The sequence below is a fragment of the Anser anser genome (genome assembly GCF_964211835.1).
Source record: "Anser anser genome assembly, chromosome: 3".
Lineage (NCBI taxonomy): Eukaryota > Metazoa > Chordata > Aves > Anseriformes > Anatidae > Anser > Anser anser.
The window spans coordinates 5,865,885-5,888,409 of NC_139722.1; the positions used below are offsets into that span (position 1 = coordinate 5,865,885).

Consider the following 22,525-nt stretch of genomic DNA (forward strand, 5'->3'; position numbering starts at 1 on the left):
TTCTCACACCTAAAACTGAGAAATAGTCCAGCTCTTTAAGTGGAAACGAAGAACTGAGAGACTTTACGTATTCGTCAGCATTCAGACATAGAAATGGGAAAGGATAAGAGAACAATGCAAAGTAGCCAGTTACCTAAAGGCCTGCCTCCGCTTCCCTTACGTGAAGCAGCACCTTATTCCATGAAGGCTCCCATTGAAATCAGTGGGACTGCAGGCAGAATAAGGCTTTTCTTTCTTACTTAGCAAGAAAGAAAAAAAGAAAAAAAGAGAAAAAAAAAAAAAGGGGGTGAGATCTGCCTTTTCATGTAATGGGCTTTTATCTGCTCAAAATCACGCTAACCTCAGGGTGCCAAGCACAGTGTGTTTGAAAGCTTTCCAAGGATGGGAAGAGCTGCTGCATCTTCTCCACTACAAAGGGAGGCTTGGTAGGAATGAGAGCTGCTGTGGTCTTACAAGAAAGGTTTTGCCTCTGCTTTGCCCCCTCTAAGGACCTCTTACTTGTTCCTCCTGGATACTTCCAGGTTATAGCTTTTTATTATTATTATTATTATTATTATATTGCTTAAATTAGGAAAATGTTTGACTGACTGACTTCACTATGAGCTTGGCATGAAAAGACAGAAGGATTTCTCTCTTGCTTTTCAATACATATGCATTTAATACATTAAATATTTATAAAAGAAGCTTAAATAACAGGTTTCGGTATTATATCACATAACCTCCTGTTGTCAGAATACTCCTAATATTCTGAGCTCAGAGAATCTTATTCACATTTGAAAGTCTAGTGTTAATTATTAAGATTTTAATTACTTGTGCTGCTTTTGGGGCCTGACCAGCATTCGAGACACATATTTTGAAACTTACCATAACTGAGTTATGAAGTGCATTAGACCAGAAATGTCCAGAATTTGCACACGACTATTTTTCTTTTCTATCACTTCAAAACAGGCTATTTTAAAAAATCTGTAAAGAATTTTGACTTCTGAACTGACAGCATAAGCCAGATTTCAGCCTGGAAGGAATTTTTATGGTTGAATTATAGACTTCTAAAAGACACAATTTAAAACCGAACTGCTGACAGTCATTCTGATCATATTTTATAAGCTACCATTAACTAGGATGAGACCTTAAAGGAGGAATACGTCCCGTATCTCGCTGCTGACTCTAGGGTTTCTTATCCTTCCCTCTAAAACATCTCGTGCAGCCTACTGTCAGGGAGAACAGCGGTCAGACGAGACTGACTACAGATCCAATCCAGCCTAGCGAGCCCGGTGCTGCTACGGAGGCTTTGCAGAATTTAGCTGCCAACTGCTCCGTCTGCACTGCGCACGCGCAGGAGAAAACCTCAACAATTTTCAGAAAGCTATAACTCAGCCAAGTTTGGGTGGATCCTTTTGGTCAAGGGCAACAAAAGGAACTTATCTGATTTTTTCTGTCCCTGCTCCTCTCTTCTTTGGTAAAACTTCCCGTTGCTGCTCTGGAATAGACACTGGGATGACTCTAAGAATGTTTAAACTTTGGTGAAACAATGTGCTTTGTCTTAACACTGCTCTAGAAAGCAACCGAAGTATTCCTGCTGGAAGGTTCCAAAAAAATTCAGCTCGAGGCAGACTCAGGATTGAAAATCTCATCCTGAACAGTTAAAATTTGGCAACGTTACGTGAGTGAAAACAAGGTCTTACACTGGAAAGTGGTAGGCAGGCTTAACTGCAGATACTGCTGGCAGCTTCACCTATAACATTTTTTCTGCCAGATCTTTGTCTTTTATTACTAGAGAGACTCATTCCTGTGATGTTTAGCGTTTTGTCATTAGCTCTCAAGGCTTGGTTCTGGACTGATGCTGTCGTCTTCTGGGACACGGCTGCCAATGCCCCAGTCGTCGGCCAAGGGGTGATCCTATATTTTGCTCCACACACCAAAGGCGTTAAAACCACACCTAACGCGGGGTGCGGGTGTTTTGTGCTAAAACGTGAGCAGCATGCTCAGCATTTTCTGGATTACATTATGTCATAAATATGGTTATGTTCTCGATCCTCCGATCTGGCCTGACTGTGCTCAGTCCATCATTGGAAGGGATTATCAGGAAAGAAAGGACAAAAATAGACAAATTTTTATAGTTCCTCAAATAGTTGATTTACTGCGTACATTGTGTTTACTTCTTATTTATCATTACTCAATGCTTTGTTCTTCTGTTTCACCCCTGTAGCTGCCCCTACCTCTTTCAATATTGCATGTTTCCGTCCCTTTTTAGAACAAGTTTTGCACTGTTTTCTTTCTATTCCTCCAGTTTCTAGGTTCGTGTTATTAACAAAAAATCTGCCTAACAATTATTTCTGCCGTTCGTGCTATTGAGAATAGATTTCCAACAGGAATCCTCACCACTGCAACACTAAGAGAGTCCAAGGATCTGAAATGCTTGTGGTTGGGATCATTAAAAACTACCTCTGCCACCTGAGTCTGACATACATCTTGTAGGATCTTCCCTGGGAGCTTTATGGAGCTTGTATCTGGCCAGAGTGCACTCCATTAAAAACTCTTAAAAACCAGCATGCAAAATGTAGGGACTCTGCAAGGTTCCAAATGTATAAACCCTTTTTAATTACAAACAGTTATACCACCCACTTTCCCCACAGTTAGTCAAGGGAACCAGTTTTCATTGAGGTCAACAGAAAAAATAACCGTGAAGTTTCTGGCTCATGCTGCTTTTATATATGCTGAAAGAAGGAAAAAGAAAAAAGAAAAAAAAAAAAGAAAGAAAAGAAAGAAGAAAATGTAAGTTCATTTTTTAGCCTTTATGTCTCTGAAACAAAGTGCTTATTTTGTCTGAAATTATTCAAGAGAATTTTTCTTTTTTTCTCGTTCTGAATTGGTTACACAGAATTTGTGACCAGGATTAATGGAAAGGGACAAAGTCAACCTTGCCATGAAAAAAGTTCGTCCCTAACTATGGGACCCTAACAACTTTCTGCAGTTTGATTTTTCATAGATTGCATGCTACGAGCAAAGAAGAATATAATTTACTTGAAAAAGATGGGCCAAACGTTTTTTTCTAATCATAGTCCGTTGGCAGCTTTTTAGGGCCAGACAGGCCATACCTTCCCTTTAAAATATTGGTACAAGGTGGGAAGTAGGCCCTCCTTCCTTTTCCATCACAACGATGGCATGGCCATCTGCTGCTCGACACCTCACTGAAAATCACGCCGTCCCATTAGGGTTGCAGGTCCCACTAGGGTTGCACCCCCATTAGGGTGGGGAACGGGAGAACCCTACAGCAGGACTGAGACCCAGGTTTTCAGCCTATGCCTGTTAGTGGAGCAGAAAGTAAATCATTAGGAGAAAATCCAGACTTCTGTAACCGTTTACTTTGTCGTTTGCATAACATGCGTTTCGCTGCATGCCATGGAAAAGCCAACCATTTTTCAGTAGTGACACGGCAGGTTTCTTACCAGCTTTTGGATTTCGTCTCCTGGTTTTACTGGTATGCTTTACGGGAGGAGAGCCCTGCTAATTTTTTGACTTCTGAGGACTTGACACACATTTCTATATCTTAAAGTATGTGGTAATCATTAGTATCCCATTCTACACTGAAGCAAAACTTGCCCCAGAGCCAGCCAGCATCAAATCTGGAGGCAAAGCAAGCAAGTTTCAGCCATCGGTCCTTGCTTCCTACCGAAAATATGGTGGGAAAAAAGTAATATTAAAAAGTAATATTCTGGAATTTATTTATTTATTTGTCCATCTATTTATTTATTTATTTATTTATTTTAATATCGTCATTTTCCAGCCTGACTTTCGAATCTCTGTGCTTATATTTGTATCGGGGGCTAGAAATGCTAAAATTCAGTGCACGGTGCTGAAATATTAAATGCTGTCAGCTAATTTCAGGACACAACGAGTGTTCTTTTATCTAGGCCGTAAATCAAGGGGACAGGGACACAGTAGTTAAACAAAGAGTTGTCCAGAGTCTGAATACGAACGTTGTAGTTACAGAACCCATTGCCACACGTCTACTTAACAGACCGAACAACGTGCAAATCTAGAGTTACTATTTGTCATAGTTGTTGTTTTTTTTTTTTTTTTTTAAAAAAAAAGCAAAGAATAGCTGGGCAAACAGTCAATTCGCAGCCAAAGCGAAACTAAAGCGCTGCCAAGAGCCACTGGAGCTTATCTTGCCCCTGCTGAAATGAATGGAAATTTGGGCAATCCCTTCTGTAGCACTAAGCTTACTGAAGTTGACACATTTTGACCTGATGCTCGTTTTCACGAGTGAATTAAAGTCTTTGGGCAGGTAGATTTTGGAAAGAGAATATTGGCACGTCCTCAGCTATAGTAATAATTGCTGACGTTGCTGTAGTCACTCCAACTAAAAATATCCAAGGCAATAACAAACCCCGTGAACCCGTTCACTTATTCCTTTTTCACAAAGGCTATTTACTTCTATAGCTCAAAATAAATTCTGTACTCATCATATTTACAGCACATTCCAGCCCGGCAAACTGGCATCGAAACTATTTATTTAGGGAACATCATCCAGGTTTGCATCTTTCAAATTTGACAATTATTTCTCCTCTCGAGCATATGATACTTACAACACGAGCGCGCTAGGCCCGGGTTTTAGAAAAGTAACAGTAAACAAACCCTGTGCTGTTTAAAACATTACCTTTTTGGCAAAAAGCGATATAATTATGGCTGCATCCATAACTTAATTAAAAGTGAAAAAGCTGAAAGACAATCAAAATTGCAGCAATCATAGCTGTACTAATGAAAATCTTATTTTATAAAGTGGGTCTGAAGGTGTTTGTTGAGACATAATTTGCAGTGCAAGCACATTTTTTCGCTAACCTCCTGCAATTCTCTAACATCTTAAAATATGACCCATTTTGCAACCAGGGCTAAAATTCCGAGAAGTTCTGAAATGAAAGCCGAGGAAAGCCGAGCAGCAGGGTTGCTCTCCATTTCAGCCAAATCCCAGCCAAAGTTCCAGATTATATATATCATAACATGAATTACTATTTCGAAAAAATCCCATCCAGCTTTTATGCAGGTCCATAAACATTACTGGTAGTTTTATTAATTTGTCCATAACCATTTAAATAAAATGCTAGTGCTCTGAGCTGTGATCTGTTCCAGGCTGTAGTAAGTTCCTGTTAAACGTGTAAATGTTCAGCAGAAAGATATTTTTGCTCGGAGACTGAAAATCAGCTGTGCCAGATACCTGAAACTTTGTTAGGGCGTTCAGTGGAAAATTTTATTTCAAGATTATAAATAACCGTGGACTATTTTAAGTGACCTTACACTGGTAGCTTCCAATAACATATTTGGGTTTATCCTAATTAACTTTTTATTTTATTTTAGTAGGAAGAGAGGCAACTGTAAAACTTTTAGTGTGACTAATTAAAAGTGGAAATGTATCTTCTTGTTTGAAATGTAATGCTTGTCAGGTATATATAGCATTCGGGTATAAGACATCGTCTTGCCTTCTTTCTAGCACCTTTGGAATGGCTCTAATGGAAAGCTTTTCCCCTCCAGCTAAAGGGGGGAAAAATAAATTAATAAAACACCGTGGTCACAAACACTTTACCCAAATAATTGTGAAAAAGTGTGTTTTTCTGTGTCGCAACTACAGCAAAGCAGAGCTTCTGAATATCCCCCATGCTCTCGGTGGAGTGTGACCGTCCTTCGGAGGTGCCTGTGGCCCCTGGGGGGAAGGCAGCCCCCTGTCCTTGCTGCAGGAGCAGGGAGAGCTCAGGGGGGTGGTTGCTTCTTACCCACAGAGACTGAATATTTGCAGTAGGGCAGGAAACTTCTCCCGTCCCCTCTGATATTTGAAGAGGAAAAGAGGAATGAAAAAAAAAAACAGAAAAATAAAGAAGAATAAATAAAAAATAAAGAAGCGAAGAAATACAAAATGGAGACACAAAGAAATACAAAATAAAGAAATAAAGAAATGAAATAAAAAAGAAACGAAGAAATAAAAGATAATAATGAAATAAAAATAATAAAAAAATAAAAATAATGAAGAAATAAAAATAAAGATAGAAATTAAAAATAAATAAAAATTAAAGAAATAAAAATTAAAGAAATAAAAATTAAAGAAATAAAAATTAAAGAAATAAAAATTAAAGAAATAAAAATTAAAGAAATAAAAATTAAAGAAATAAAAATTAAAGAAATAAAAATTAAAGAAATAAAAATTAAAGATATAAAAATTAAAGAAATAAAAATTAAAGAAATAAAAATAATGAAATAAAAATGAAGAAATTAAAAGAAAAAATGGAAATAGGATAAATGAAAAAATAAAAAATGAAAAAAAGAGAAATGAAAAAACGTAAAATGAAAAAAGGAAAAATAAAAAACATGAAGAAGAAAAAAGAAAAAAAAGAAAACCGATAAAAAGTTAAAAAGTATAAAAAATACTAATAAAAAGAGAGAGTGCGAAGGAGTGTAGGTGCGTGCAGGGGGCAGGGGCTGTCGCCCCCCGCTGTGGCCGTGGGAAAGACCCCGGGGGGGGGGGGGACGGACACCGGAGCGGCCCCGGCAGCCGCCGCCCCCCCGAGCCGCGCGGAGCGGCGGTGCGCGGAGCGAGAGCTCTCCCCTGCGACCGAACGGCAGAGCTCGGCCTCCGAGCGCCGCGGCGGGGCCGCCCGGCTCCTGCTGCCCCACCTTCCCCTCCGCTCCCCGGGGGGGGGGACACACGGTGACCCCCCCTGCGGGGATCAAAAGCGGATGGTCGGCGGGGGCACGGGGAGAGCCCGGGGGGGCTCTGCTCCTCCGGCCCATCTCTCTGCACGGTGTGGCTCGGCGGAAAGGCTGCGTGGAAGGGATGTGTGTCCCCCCCCCCACCCCCAGGACACCCCCCAGGACACCCACCCGTGGGCACCCCCCCCCGGGGGCACCCAGCACGGCCCCCCCCGTCGGGCCGGCCGCTCTCAGGAAGGCGGCAGGAGCCCGGAGGAGCAAACCCTTAGAAATTAGCGGGAGGGATGTGATAGGTCCTTATCTGCCCCGGGAGGCGGTTACACTTTTTTACTATTGGGTATGTAAATTGTTTTTAATAAGATCTGCCTTTTTTTTTTTTTCTTTTTTTTTTTTCTTTTTTTTAAAGGGAGAAAACAAACCAGACTCCCTTTACCTTAATAGTCTGAGGGGGGTTTTATAGCTTTCATTCATTCAAGGAAATGTTTTAGGCTTTAGACTACCGGAGACTTAGCAAAAAAAAAAAAAAACCTTTGGCACCAGCTTATTATTACTTTTTTTTTTTTTTAAACAAGATTTTTCATATTTATTTTTTTTTTTTAAAACAAACAAGCCCCAAAGTGTTAATGGAAAAAACCCGGCGAGAAGTGGAGCTCGGAGACCGTGTCCCGCTGCCCCCCTTCCCTGTCCCCGTCCCCCTCCCCGTGGGTGAGCCCGGCTCGGAGCAGAGTTTCTCCTCCTGTGGGGGATGCACATTGTTTTATTTATTTTGAAGGCTGCACAAGTCTGAGGGCTGAAGCACCACGTGCTGCTGACTCTCATCAGCATAATGATCGCCTTAGCCAGAGAGTCCTGTATATATAAACCACAAAAACCTAATCATTAGAAATCCCAGCCTCCAAAAACCACATTCAGGACAAAAAACCGTGGCGTGTTTTTTCGGCTCCTTCATCTTCCCCGACCTCAACTTCTTGGGACCCAAAAGAAGTTTTGTTGTTTTTGCTTTGCTTTTTTTTTTTTTTTTCAAAACGATTTTCAGAAAGAAAAATAACTCAGACAAACCGACGTTTTAATGATTTTTTTTTTTTTTGCTGCTGTTGTTCATCAAGGGCGGAAAAAAAAAAAAAGGAAAGATTTTTGTTAGCCTATTCAGCTCAGCGGACTTGGATCCAGCAGCGACTTAATTAAAAGGACCGGACTGCACCGAGGCTGCCTTTTCCCAGAATTTACTTGGGCATATTTTAGAAATCAGCCTAAAGAGAACTGTTTTTTTTTTTTCTTTCTTTTCCCCCCTTTTTCCCCCCAGCTACGCTCCCCGCTTTTTTTTTTTTTTCCCTGGGAATCTGAAAGTTCAACTTTTCTTAAGCCCCGAAGCCTCCCAGAGGAACCGGCCAAAGCCTCTCTTCTCATTCTCAGCTGTGGGACTTCCCTCCTGGCCCGGCCCCCCTAAAACTTTCTTTTCACCCCAAAACCACCCCCGGGAGCGCCTTCGCGGAGCCCCGGCTTCCTAAAGCAAGAAGCGGAGGGAGCCCGGCGGGACTTTGTCCATTTCTTTTTTTTTTTTTTTCTCCTATTTTTCTTTTTTTTTTTTTTCGCTGTTTGTTTGTCCGGAGGAGGAAGACTTCTTTGGAGGAAACCGGGACGTTCCCCTCGACACCCCCCTTGAAAGTTCCGCTCCTCTGCTGGCCGCCGCGCACAGCAGCAGCCCAGGAAGCCCGAGCGGCAGCAGCAGCGCCTTCGCTTCTCCCCAGCCAACCTTAGAAAATCCGAAAAAAAAAAAAAAAAAGAAAGAAAAAAAAAAAAAAAGAGGACCGGGAGGGAGGGGAAGGAAAAAAAAAAAAAAAAGGAAAGAAACTCAAGCACTTGAGGAAAGAAGCGGTGGCGAGAAGGAGGGAAAGGAGCAGAGAGACTGTGCGAGAAGGGAGGAAGGAAGGAGGAGGAGAAGCGGCGCGGTGCAGCCGGGACCATGCAGCTTCCAGCCGGGCTCTGCTGAGAGCCGCAGCGCCGGCCCCGAGCCCACCGTCGCCCTCCTCGCTGCTGCGGGCTGCAGGCGCCCCCAGACCGGCATCGCATCGCCCCCCGCCCCGTCCGGCTTCCTCGGAGAAAAACAAACAAACAAACCAAAAAAAAAAAAAACAGACTGAGATTTTTTTTTTTTTCCTCGTGCATTTAATCTGCTGGCTTTTTATTATTATTATTATTTTTTCGCTTTTTGGCCCTTGATCTTCACGCCTCCACTTTTTCATTCACCCTTTTTTTCGACGATTTTTTTTTTTTTTACAACCCCCCACCCCCCCCTTTTTTTTTTTTTTTTTCTACACGCCTCCTCCAGCGATCCCCCCTTACCGCTCCCCCCCCTTCCCCCCCCCCCCCCCCGCCCCCCAATTCGCTAACTTGTGGCTGTTGTGATGCGTATTCCCGTAGATCCCAGCACCAGCCGGAGGTTCAGCCCCCCCTCCAGCAGCCTGCAGCCCGGCAAGATGAGCGAAGTCAGCCCGGTCGTAGTAGCCCAACAGCAGCAGCAGCAGCAGCAACAGCAGCAGCAGCAGCAGCAGCAGCAAGAAGCGGCGGCCGCCGTGCCCAGGCTGCGCCCCCACGATAACCGCACCATGGTGGAGATCATCGCTGACCACCCCGCCGAGCTGGTCCGCACCGACAGCCCCAACTTCCTGTGCTCCGTGCTGCCCTCGCACTGGCGCTGCAACAAGACCCTCCCGGTGGCATTCAAGGTGAGCCCCCCCCTCGCCCCCCCCCCCCCCCCAACCCTCGAGACCCAGCCCCCCCCGCGCCCCCCCCCCCCCCACTTCCCCGCCGATGCTGTCCTGGCAGAGGGGATTTTGTGACCCCCCCCCCACCGGAGTCATTGCTGTGTGTGGGGGGGGGTCCCCCCCCTCGGCGCCCCTCATCCTGAAGTGCCCCCTCCCCGTATTGTGTTGATTTTTGTGCCCCCCGTGTGTCCCCCCCTCCGTGCTGCAGTGACTTCTGTGTCCCCCTCAGTGACTTCTGTGTCCCCCCAATGACTTTTGTGTCCCCCATATGGCTTCTGTTCCCCCCCCAATGACTTCTGTGCCCCCCTCAATGACTTCTGTGCCCCCCTCATCCTGCAGTGCCTGCTGTCCCCCCCCCCTCCCGTCTTGCACTGACTTCTGTGCTCCCCCCCTACAGTGTCTCCTGCCCCCCCCCCCGCTCCGTCCTGCAGTGACTCCTGCTCCCCCCCTTCGCCTTGCATCTGTCCCCCCCCCCCCACACACACACTTCGGCCTGCAATGACTCCTGTGTCCTGCATTGACTTCTGTGCCCCCCATCCTCCTGTGCCTCTTGTGCCCCCCCCAGTCTTGCACTGCCTCCTGTGTGTCCCCCCCCTGCTGTCCTGCACCAACTTCTGTGCCCCCCCCCATCTTTCACTGACTTCTGTGCCCCCTCTGGCCTACGGTGACTTCTGTGCCCCCCCCAGCGCCTCCTGTGTCCCCCTCCCACCCCCATCCTGCACTGACTCCTTCCCCCCCCCCCCCCCCCCCCAGTGCCTCCGGGGTGTGTGTGTCCCACTGACCCTCAAGAGCTTCTGTGCCCCTTGCAATGCCTCCTGTTGCCCCCCCCCCCCCCCCTCCTGGGCCTATAGGGGTTTTGTACCCCCCTCGTGCTTCAGTGCCCCCCGTGCCCCCCCCAGCCTGGCAGTGCCCTTTGTACCCCCCCCCCCCGTCCTGCTGTCTCCTGTGCCCACCCCATCCCGCTGTGCTTCCCGTGCCCCCCGCAACGCCTGGTCACCCCCCCCCCCCACCCTCCGGGGGCCATCCCGTTATTTTCCTCCCTGCCAGGCAGAGCCGGTGTCATCCCCCTCAAGCCTCCCCCTCTGTCCGTGTGCCACCCCCAGCCCAGAACCTCTCTTCCCCCCCCCCCTTTTTTTTTTTTAAATCAATCATCCCCCCCCTTGAGGAATGGGCGATTCACCAGGGTGCAAGAGCAGGGTGCAAAATGGATGCCCCCCCTCCAAGCCCAGCACCTCAGCCCCTCAGCCTCAACCTCTGCCTCCATCCCCGTCCTGAGGCTGGCGGGGGGCACGCAGGGGGGTGCTGTGAGGTGTGCTGTGAGGGCTGGGGTACCGGGGGGGGGTCAGGCTGGGGTGGGAGAAGGAGTGGGCCTTTGCTGTCCATGCCCCCCCCTCCCCCCCAAATCCCCAGGCAGTGTGGGCTGAGATGGGGCAGGGAGACCCCAGGGGGGAGGCCGGGACCCCCTCGCTTCTCCTGATGGAGGAGCGGGGAAGCGCCTGGCCCTGGGACGCTCTCTCCTCAGCAAGGCCTGGGGAGAAACGGATGCCATGTCCCACTGCATCCCCACCTCAGGCGAGGAGAGGGCTGCTTTCCTGCTCCAACAACAGCACCGGTTGCGTGCTTGCAAGCGAGCCCTCCTCCTCCCCTGCGGCATCCGACGGTGTTGGCCTTGGATGTCCCCTCCCGTGGCCTTTGGTGGGGATGGAGAGGGACGGGTGTCCCGGGACACCTGCCTGGCTTCGGCCTGGGACGTGGGGTGCCTGTGGAGGGCTGGAAGGGAGCTGTGCTTGGAAAGGGTCTGAGTGTTTCCAGGCCGTGCGCTGGAAAGCTGTGCTGGCATTACCCCTTTGTCCGGGGAAAATCGTTAAAAGTGGCTAAATGTAGTGGTTTTCAAGGGGCTGTCGGTGACGGTGCCATGCTGATGGAAGGCAGTAGGGATGCAGGCTAGGGCAGGCCGAAGGTTGCGGGCACAGGGAAGGAACCTGTCGGGCTTCGAGGTGCAGGACGGCTCCGAACGTGGCCTGCTTTTGTGGTCGGCGAGGGTCAGGCTGAGTGGAAATAACAGAAAAACGGGGCCTTGGCGGGTGCTGCCGGGCCAGGCGTGGGCCACGGAGCGGTTCTGCTTCACGGGGCTGCGGTGTGAGGAGGAGGAGGAGGAGCTCTCCCAGGGCCGTGATTGTGATTTAATTCAGTAGTAGATTAGCTTGGTATTGTAGCCGCTTTCTATAGACGCGGTGTGGGAGCTCTCACATTACCGTATCCGTATTTCTGTTTTCATTTGAAAACCCCGAGCCTTCTCCCACCTTACGGCAATTCAGAGGATGCGGTCGCAGCTCATTAGAATAAGGGAGAGATCTAAACTAAATATTAAAGTATTTAGAATGATATCCCAATAAGGCTACGTCCATGCGATAAAGGGGTTGAAAAAGCATCAGAGCACTTCCCAAACTGCTAATATTCATATGTACTTACACACGACTTGTATTTGGGTCATAAGTGGGGTTGCTGACAGGCAGGTATGGGTCTGACCGATCTACTGATGCCTCATGAGTACTGAATTGTCCCTCCAGCTCCGGGCACGTCTGCGCTTTCCCATGCAGCACACGATCCGTACTTTGTTCTCTTTCAAATATGGCATATATATATATGCCCGTACTTACTGGTGAATTAATTGGAAACTCAGTTGAAGTAAATCTGACAATTCTTAAAATTGTATGTCGTTTGTCAAATGCGGCTTGTCTGCAGCTGTCCAGTACTTTTAGACCAAAGAAGCTGCAGCAAAACACTTGATGTGATACAGCAGAGTGGGAATTATCGCTGAAAAAGAAAAAAAAAAAAAAAAGACAGATTTGGGCTATAGAAATCTCGGCTAAGCAGTAACTTGAAAGTAAAATGGCTCACAGACAACACACTTTTTGAAGTTTTATTGGCAATAAATAATATGTTGATGATAATGTTTTGAGTGGTGCGTTAAGTGTGTCATAATTCTCTCGCAGAGATCTCCAGTTAAAAAGTACCCTGGATATAGCACTGTTTTAATTTAAGAAAAAACAGATATAAATCATATGCAGGAAAGGAAGTATGTTATAAACAGTGCTGGGTTTGATTATAATTTTGTGAAATAATGTTGGCTAAGTATTACATTTGAATTTTAAGTATTAATATTTACACACTCTGGGGAGGGAGTCCGCACTGAATGTACTAACTAATAAGATTGCTAATGCAAACTGTTTTTGTGGTGAAGAGCATTAAACGTGTACTTCCTAACAGAGCTCTCACAATCTAGTAATATTCAAGCAGAAAAGAAATGGATATTGTGCACCAGGATCCACATCAAATTTACTCACTGATGTTTCTTAATAGCCAGCCACCCTTTATCTGCGTACAGTCATCAGGATTTGGCCCTCTGTTTATGCCGCTGTCTGGGAGTTTTTACTGAACGTCATAAAGACCCAAATTGCCACCCTAGATGTTACGAGAGGCTTCTGGACGTTGTCTTGCATGAGGCTGATAACAGCAAAGCACCTTAGTGGACATAAAGGCAGGAAAAAAATTGACGTGAGGTATATATATACCATCTCTCCCAGTAGCACCACAGTAGTTCAGGGTCTGTCAGCGTTTCCACTCCAAACCCCAGTTTTCAGAGTTTATAACTCAGCTGTTTTAAATAACTTCAAGCTGAAACCTGGTGTATAAATTGTCAGCCCAGATGTGTATTTTTAAACAAAAAAAGTAGTGCAAATCAGTTATTCTGTTTTAAGTTACAGAACATTAAAATATTTTTAATAGTATCAGATGCTCTTTTGGCAATCTCTGGAAAAGACATTCTCACTACGGAAGATTTGACATTCAGAGGCTGTTTAAATTCGGTATTTTGCAAGAGGAGTTATTGAAGTGATAGGTATCAATGTCTGAGGGGAGCTATTTAGCAAGTATACTAGCTTTTTTTTTGAAACAAGCGTTTCGCTCTGCAGAAAGCCTTAGTACCTGCTCCTGTTTAGTATTTTTGCTTCGTGCATATAGCTTCCATCTTTTAGGATACATACTTTGGCCATTTTAAATCCCGCTGGACAGAAAACGGGCAAACAGGTTGCCTGACCAGATGAGAATTGTGCTATGCAAAAAAAATACATAGTTATCATAGTTATTTTCAACTTGTAAGAATTGGTTTGTTTTTATTTTGTGGTTTCATCTGAGTTCTAGTATCATGTTGAGTTTTAGTTAAAGAAAGCAAAATTAATTCTAATCATCAAAATGTGTAGGTAGCTTGATATGGAAAATAAATACTATGAAATGGTGGAGGTATTTATGTTTGAAGAATAGGTAAAAAACCTGCACTGTGGCTATTTTCATCTTTAAATTTTTACTTAGTTCTTATTCATTTCACAGTGCACTTGCAATCCATTTTCTATGAATATTCAAATAATTTTTGATTGAGACATGGCATAAAATCACCAAATCAAGGTTTGTGCAAACAGTCTTTCAATGTCTAAAGTTACATTTTAAAATTCTCAGTGATCTATATTTCCCCAGGTTTCAAATTTGTTTTGCGAAGAAGCTTTGTTCTAGGCAGTGCTGTTATTTACACGTGCAGTAACCTTCTGGTATTTCGTGACAAAAAAAAAGGCACGAAAGTAGGAAAATTACAAACATCTTACTCCTGTTGCATAGCAGGGGAGCTTTTTGTGTAAGAGGACTTTCTTTTAATAGCCGAAGTCGCGTGTTTTCACCCCCGATCTCAGCTCGCCTTTTCCTCCAGCCCTCTCCTCGTAAGCCTCCCGGAGATGTTGCATCATGCTGCATCAGCAGCCGGTGCGTTGCAGTCGGGATGCGGTCCTCGATCAGGCGTGATAGCGCAGCGAGCCCGGCAGCGGCACGTGCAGCTCCACGCTACCGCCCGGGCTGCCAAACTGCACCGGCATCGACAGAGGAAAGGCTAGGAAAGAAACCTGTGAGAAGTACCGGCAGGGGTGCAGAAGGGCCTTTTGAGAGGCTCTGAGTCCTGCACGGCTCTCTCCTTCGTGCCCAGGCGATGCAAGCTGGGGGCGAGGGGTGCTGCAGGCTGCCCGCTGCGTGCCCCAGCTTCCCAGGCAGCGGGAGGTGAGCGGGGGCTGCAGTCATTTCACTCCCTCTTCCGAGGCCCCCGACAGACTCGCACTTCCTCCCGTGCTCTCGGTTTCTTTGCCTTTCTGGAGTTAATGCGATTTTTTTGTTTGTGACAAATACGTAAAAAGCAGAGGTTGCAACCACCCTGGGTGTGAACGTGCATAACAAGACGGTCCAGAGTTAGCACACTATCACAGAGAAGGGAGCACTTTATAAGCAGCCCCGTGCTTTAAGACTTTAAGCTGATAGCCATTTATTAAGGGCTCGAGTCAGCCCCTCTGCTCAGCCGATGATCACTGCTGATGTGACTACCATTTGGCTCCGGTGGGATTCTTTACACCTCGCTTTGAAGCCCGCGGACCTGGTTGCTGTCAGACCCGGGGTGGGGAGCTGGTGGCACCTCAGATCTTATCCACAAAGGTGGCTCTTGTGTGTTCGTGCTCAGGGACACTCGAATCACTTTAAAGTCAAATCCTTCCATGTAGACCTCACAGCAGCTAGTGGCAGGACTCAGTTTTCAGTTTTGGGCGGTGTTACCTGTTATTTTGTGGAAAAACAGAAAGGCGTTGGGGTAATCCGTTTTGTTTTTTTCAATCAGCTTTGCTTTATGCTTTCCCTTAAGTAAGATGAAGTAGACTATTTTTCAATAATATAGTCTATTTTAAATATTTTCAGGTTTTGTATACGTTTGTCATTAATTTTTGTTGTAGAGAAACACTTTACAGTGCACTGGGCCATGTAATGCTCTCCATATATATTCAGAACTCATTCTTTTTGCTGAATTAATATTACAGTGCAACCTTCAATTATTAGTTTCAGGCATGATCATTTATGGGAAAGACATTTCAAGCAGGGCTTATGACAAAATGTCATGCATATTTCAGGAGACAGACAAATGGGTTATATAAAAAGTCATAGCTGACCATGTAAACTGGTAGGAATTGCAAAAGGACAGGTTTTGTATCTCAAAATTACATTTTTTTTGAAGTTACAGCTCAGCCGTGCAATATTTGTGGACCTGTTTTTGTTGTAAATGCATTTCTAGCATCAGTATTAGTTAACTGGGCAACAGGAAATTATTTCCACTTCTGTGGACTTTTTTTATCCCGTGTGAAGAAACTTGTATGTTTTCTTCCTGGTAACTTAGTGTTCCTGTTTAACTTTGTTTTTGCTTTAAAAAGTCCCAGTGTGCTAATACCGTGGGTATCACCGGTGTTTTCAAACTAGAATACAGTGGCTGTCCGCTCTGTGGCATTTATCTCATCGTCGGTTAGAGCACTACAGAACCGCCAGGGCATGAAAGTGGGACTATCAGGGAGCTGCAACGTAGGGAGAAATACTTTAATTTATTCTTCTCACCCGTCCTGGAATTTGAGCGGGGTATCGGTGCTAACCACACGCGACTCTTGCGAGCGCTCTGAAGATTTACATGCCTGCGAGGAAATGCAGCCTTTGTTTCATCTTGCATCTGAAGAGCTTGACTTGCAGCCACGAAGCGCTCCATCGCAGCTCGCGGTGAGCCGTGCCCGGTGCCACCCCGGTGCCACCCCTCACGACGGGTCCGCGGGTGCTGCTGGTGGCCCCGTGAGGCCCGAGGAGGCCACGGGCCGGGAGGCCGGGCCCGACCGCTACCAACCCAACCCGGGTGCTGTGGCTGCTGATAGCAATCCCCGACTTTCCATCTCAAATGTGCTCTCGTGTGTAATTTATGGCTACAAGCCCTGCCTCGTGTTTTCTCGCTGCACGCTGGTTGCTGAGAACAAAGTTGGCCTTCAGGAAGTATTAAACCAGGCCCTCTGCATAAGGCTGTTGAATGTTTCAGAAGAAATGTAACAAAGAAGTAACTCCCTATTAGGCTGTGAGAGAGGGAGACAATACATGATGTTTCTTTGTTTGATGTGGCACTTTGTTCTGTGTTCAGCTAACACATGACTGTTCACCACAGTTGGCTGGAGAAGCTGCCACAGAGCTTCGTCATGAACGTGGCAGGGTGCAAAGCTGGGATGGCGACACGCGTTTTCGAGGGCTGTCTCACGAGCTGTGGTTTTTCTTCCCGTTTTAACAGGTGGTGGCCTTGGGAGAAGTGCCCGATGGGACCGTGGTCACTGTCATGGCTGGAAACGATGAGAACTACTCTGCAGAGCTGCGAAACGCTTCTGCCGTGATGAAGAACCAGGTGGCCAGATTCAATGACTTACGATTTGTGGGAAGAAGCGGAAGAGGTAGGCCACTGCGCTGTACGCGTTCGTAGTGAAGCAAAAGAAAAGTCTAGACATCAGACTCATTTCACAAGGAAATACATATTAGCGTGTAAATAAATCGCTGTCAGCCTTTCATGAATGCATCTTTTATTCGCAAGCTTCAGCAAACTTTGTCCAACCAAGTGAAGCGGTTTTCTCCCTCGCAAAGTTTTTCTGCCGCGTCTTTGTTCATTTTTGAGACACCAGTTTTACAAAAATGATTCACAGAATACCTTGGTTCCCTATTTTAATTGAACAGCAAAAGTGGAAGAAAGTGAGGATATTTGTGATGAGTTTTGTACAGTCAGATAGTGCATCTCAGGCCACGGTAACGAGAGACGCAGAATTCCCTTTAGCAGCAGAGCTTCTTCTGAAGTTGTTACAGAAGAGCTATAATTACGGCGGTTTTGCATATCACATGTGCTATAGGTTATATTCTTTAAGGGCTTACAGCTATTGGTAGAAAGCTTTCTAGTGACTTCCCTGCCCTTTACGATCAAACTGCATATGACCCGCAGAGATAAGCCTTACTTTTCTTTTTAGTAACCTGGCTGACTTTTTTATGAATTGCTATAAGCTTTGGCTTGAACAAAATTTAACCTTTACTTGAAATGTCAGGGCGGGAGACTTTCAGTTTTTTTGAAGATTTAGAGTGCTGTCATTGTCCTCCAGCTGTTTTGGACCTTCCTGTAACCTGGGAAGCGCACTGCAGTTATAGAAAGCCTTTGTAATCACTGCGAGTCTCAAAAGAATTTAAGATTCTTGTAGCTGCCTTAAAATTTGAGGTAATGATTGAAAGGATTGCTTGAAGGAAGCTGGCACTTCAGTCTTTGCTGCAGGAATCCTCAGAGGGGTTTGTTATATCAGTCCTTGCTTCAACCTAAATATTTTTGCTTTACGTACGCACAGTAATTATTCATTTTTAAACCAGCCCTGCATGGAGGGAAACAAAGAAATAAAAGCTGAACGGTCTGTGCTGGAAATTAGCAATAAAGCTAATTTACAATAGTATTCCGTAAAAAGCAGTTGTAATTCATCTTAGGTAAGGAAAGAACATTTGTCAAAAACAAAAAAATCAAACATATGACAGAGGCCTAGATAGTTTAAGTCAGTCAGAATGCTTTTACAATTACTGGTGTTTTGTGAAAGTGATTCCATAAGTGTGGCTTGAGTGGCTATTTTTTTATTTTAGTAACCTGGCTGAACGATTCTCTTTATCATTTTACAACTTGAAAATTATTGTTAATAAAGAATAACTCAAAATGCAGAATAACTACTGCAGAAGTAATGCAGTATAAATGCAGACTTCACTGCCCTTTTGGATAAGGTGCTTCCTTCCTCTTCCATTTGTCTTGCTTTCTTTGAAAAAACAGCCTGCTTTGTTATTCTGCTGATGGATTAGGTTTGAAGGTTCCCTGGCTCCATCACTAATGCTGCCTTACAGTAAAAGTTCAGCAGTGTATCAGTATTTCAGCAGTGCTGAAAAAGAACTGAGATATGATGTACTACCTCTGATCTGCAAATTTCATTTGAAATGTATGATATATACTTTTTTATTAAAACATAGGAAATGAACTAGAGAGCCTAAAACCTCAGTAGCTATAGCTATAGACACACGTAAACACAAAACTTCTGAAATTTGGTTCCAGTAATTTAATTTATATTGGTATCTAGTAGATTTGGAATAGAATTTTTCTCTGATCAGTCTGGGTAGAATCTATGGAAAAGCGATAGTGTACTTTTCAAACCCTCAACATATTTATTTAAGAGACTTCAAAGAAAAACAAAGGGTGTGCACTGTTTTACTATATTGGCTTTCTGAGTTTTGGCTAGTTTCCCAAATAGCAATTTTTATATTTAAAAAAAAAAAAAAAGGGGGAAGAAAAAAGACAGACTTAACTGCTTGCAGACTTTTCACGCATGGAAGATGAAGAAAGCTTCTTTTGATGAAGTGTAATTATGTCCAAACAGAGCTGACCCCCTCCCCCTATATTTCTTATGATCTTAACGGAAGAAAGTAGGGCTTTTCCTTTGAAGCAGCCGGGACTCGGTGGAGGATCTGAAATGCTGCATTCTGCTGCCAGAGGCAGGATGGAGAAATTGGTCCAGACTTGTCTTCCAGACTTAGAACAGAGAGGGAGAGAGAGAGAGGGAGAGAGAAAAGGAGAAAGAGTTATCATTAATGATAGATTTTTATAACTCCGCTTAAAATAGCAGGAAAGAAAGCAGTAGTTGCAAACAGAAGTGAGAAAGCTACTTACATAGACAAATATCAGTAGATGCAGGTCGTGAAGTAGAACAGGAAAAATAAAGTAATAAAGAAATCATTTTTTTTCGGTGGCGAGAAGCTAATCCACACCTGTTCCTGACTTTAGATTTACATCTTTCTAAACAGCTTGCTCTTTGATCTCTGTATCTCTAAATTTGATTGTGAAGTCTGAATCATCAACTTACCACTTCACCTTCTCTCCCACGTTTTTTTCTTGCTTCCCATGGCTCAATGGAGAAACTTGAATTTTATACATATTAATGCTGCTTGCCTGGCAGAAGCCCTGACTTCACGCTTTTGTTTGTATAATGTCTCTTAAACACCTTTCTGGATTCATCAGAATAAGTAACCAGAGCTCTTTATGTGAATGCAGAAGTTGTTTGTATGTGGTTTTGAGGCAGTAGCTCACTTTTACAAGCCTGATCCACAGCGCAGAGAAGAAAGAATTCCTGTCTTCAATAAGCAGGGGATCATAACCTTAATTTTGTTGTCTCCTGATACTTTAATCACATTAGTATCTAACTGAAAAAATATGCAACACACACAAGCTGCTGAGTCTCCTTTCAAGCTAATTTCTGTTTTTTGCCTTGTGCTTCAACATATGTCCATCTCGTCCTTTTCTGTGTCGGCTAGACTCACATGTGTGAATAACAAAGAATGCACAGTTTAGACACACTAAAGCAATAGTGCCAGATGCCTGCTTGGCTAGGGAATTTAATAAAAGAGTACTACAATTAGTCTTTAGCTTCTAAAAGTGGATAGTTTAAATGACTAAGGGCATAAAGGCAAGCGATAAAAAGTGCATTAAAGGATTTCGTAGCGGAGGAAGGATATCTGTGAAATCAGTTACATCTATCTGTGGAAAGCATAAGCATCATTGAAACGTGTGACCTTAAAAATTTATTTTGTTCTTAATCCTGGAATATGTAAATCATCTCTTGAAAGCTCTGGAACCTGAGCGTGCTGGCAGGGCTGTGCAGCGCCCTGCAATAAAGCGATGTATTGTTTACTGAGTGCGGTGGGGCTTCATGAATGTTACTTCATTAATGCTTCTGTGTGTTAGAATACCAGCTAGGGAACAAAACCAGTTTCCCTTTCAAATTAGGTGCTTACCTGTTCAACTTGGGCTGGCTGAGAGGCAGTAATGAAGTGCTCACAGGCGAGGTCGAAACGCAGCTCTTTGTGAAGGAGCGCGTGTTTGCTGGCTGCTGTATCATCCGAAGATATATTTAGTGTAGAAAACCTTGCAGTGCTTTTCTTCGAAATTATTTTACAGGGTCTTTGAAACAGTATGTTTTGCTAGGCTAATTTTTCGTTGTAATAGACTTTAGTACTGATTTGGCACAGAAAGAGAACGGTAGCGTTGGAAGGCCAAATTCTTCATTCCGAGGTGTATGGAAAATCCCTTTAGCATCTTTGGCAGCTGCCAATAGTATTCTACCCGTTTTATATGGGTAACTGTGGTCTGAATGGCGGCATCGCATGATTTCATACGAGCTCTTTGACACGATAGGCTGGTGCTAAAGAAGGCCTTAAGTCTGTCCCTGGTGAATTTATAGGTATCCAGGCAATAGGCTGAATTCCTGCTTGGATAGGGATAAAAGGCTCAGAGCCTTTCAGACCTAAACAAGCAGGCGTGCAGGCACTATATGCTTCATTAAGGAAGCTGCTGTACGGCTGAGCTCTGCCTGTGTGCATGCCGACGCTGGCAAAAGAAACAGGTTACATGGGGGGCTGTGGATGGGCAGGGCTGTAAGACCGGACATCCTACAAACACCTTACTCTCCCATGGTGGTCATTCTGAAAAGATGTGTGAAATAACCCATTTCCCCATGGAACTGGGGGGAGCCACCTTCAGCCATGCATCTCTGTTGGCATCCGAGGCCGAACTGAGCCTCCTGAGATTTTTACGCCTTTGCCAGCATCTCGACCTCCACTCTCACGGAGGGGTGGGCGCAGCTGGAGCGCAGCTACACCTGGAAAAGCACTTTACTCCAAGTGACAGTTATATTCCCTCAAAAAAAAATCCATGTCACATTTTGATTCGTGAAAAATATAGCCGAGACGGTTTGAAGTTGCACTCCGGGTAATAAATGATGCATGTCTCAGGCAGGTTTTGGGGGATATATACGGCTTGGACCAGAAAGAAAGACCAATTACTAGATTTGACAGCCAAAGCTCTGTTCCGTATTATGCCTTTTATATAAGCTGTTCTATATTAGGCTTGAAAAAACTGCGTTAAGTTTGTGCTGTTACATATTGTTGAAGATTTGTGTCTTGATCGAATGCCTTTGGAGTTCAACAAGAGGAAAAGCACAGGCAACAAAAATGCACATAGACAGAGAGAGAAAAAAAAAAAATTTAAGAGTCTGGTAAAGTAGCAGTTTAAACCAGCAAGAAGGCCTAAGATTGCTGACTTTTATTGAGTCACTGTTATACGCCCACCTTTTCCTGTCTTGAAACAGTTTTCAGTTTTGACTATCTGACATGACTAACCGTTGCATATCTAACAGATTACAACTGTCAGTGAGTCCCCCGAACGGAGGCCAGTGGCTTGTGAGAATGTGCGCTCGGGCTCACTCGGCTCAGCTCATTTATTTATTTTTAACGTTTTCATTCAGCCGAAGGCTCCAGATGAGCTTGTGCAATATCTGTGTGAATTCAAACTCTGAAAAATAAAGAAGCAGGCTTAGGAGGGAAGCGTGTGTGCACAAAGGGGTTTCTCACCGTCTTTAGAAAATCGAGGGCTTTCTTAGGGTTTAATAGATGGAATATATGTAAGGAAAAAAGTCTGTTCCAGTAATAATGATATCATTATATTACCCCTGGCATATGAAGGACAGGAGACACTGGTTCCCTGTTAAAATGACTCCCAGGAGGAAAATACAGTCTTTCCTCATCTTATTGTAGTCGAGTCAAACAAATGAAATGATAAAGCTGTGTGAAGTAAATAACATGTGGCCACATTCTGCTCTCTGTCACACAGCTGCAAAACTGGAGTAAATTTTTAAATTATCTGACTTGCTTTGGATTTACACCACTTTCAATACAGAAAAGAATTTGGCTTGTCCTCAGCAGTGAATCACTTTTGTTCTGTCATTGTATGATGACCCATTATTAAATAAGGAACATTTAGATTGTCAACACATGGACATATTCTTGACATAGAGTAAAACTGAAGGGGAGGAAAACTCCTATGGTCAGTTATGTTTTTAATTTTCACGATTGTGGTAACGACAGGGAATAATTTTAAACGTCTCTGATTCTTTACTGAACATGCATGTGACTGTTTTCATGTTGTAATCACTCATTCCTTGTTGTTTTTTTCCCTTTGTAGGGAAGAGCTTTACTTTGACAATAACTGTCCTGACAAATCCCCCCCAAGTCGCTACATACCACAGAGCTATAAAGGTTACGGTGGATGGGCCAAGGGAGCCAAGAAGTGA

General features: G+C 44.5%; 1 protein-coding gene across 1 annotated transcript in view; it reads left to right on the forward strand.

The window, feature by feature from the left end:
• RUNX2 (RUNX family transcription factor 2) overlaps positions 1–22,525 on the forward strand; it is a 155,212-nt gene that overhangs the window by 53,497 nt on the left and 79,190 nt on the right. Inside the window, exons 3-5 of the mRNA XM_083829796.1 lie at positions 9,121–9,425; positions 16,636–16,792; positions 22,417–22,521. Coding sequence (XP_083685922.1) covers positions 9,121–9,425; positions 16,636–16,792; positions 22,417–22,521 — 567 coding nt within the window. The remainder of the gene's footprint in view (positions 1–9,120; positions 9,426–16,635; positions 16,793–22,416; positions 22,522–22,525) is intronic.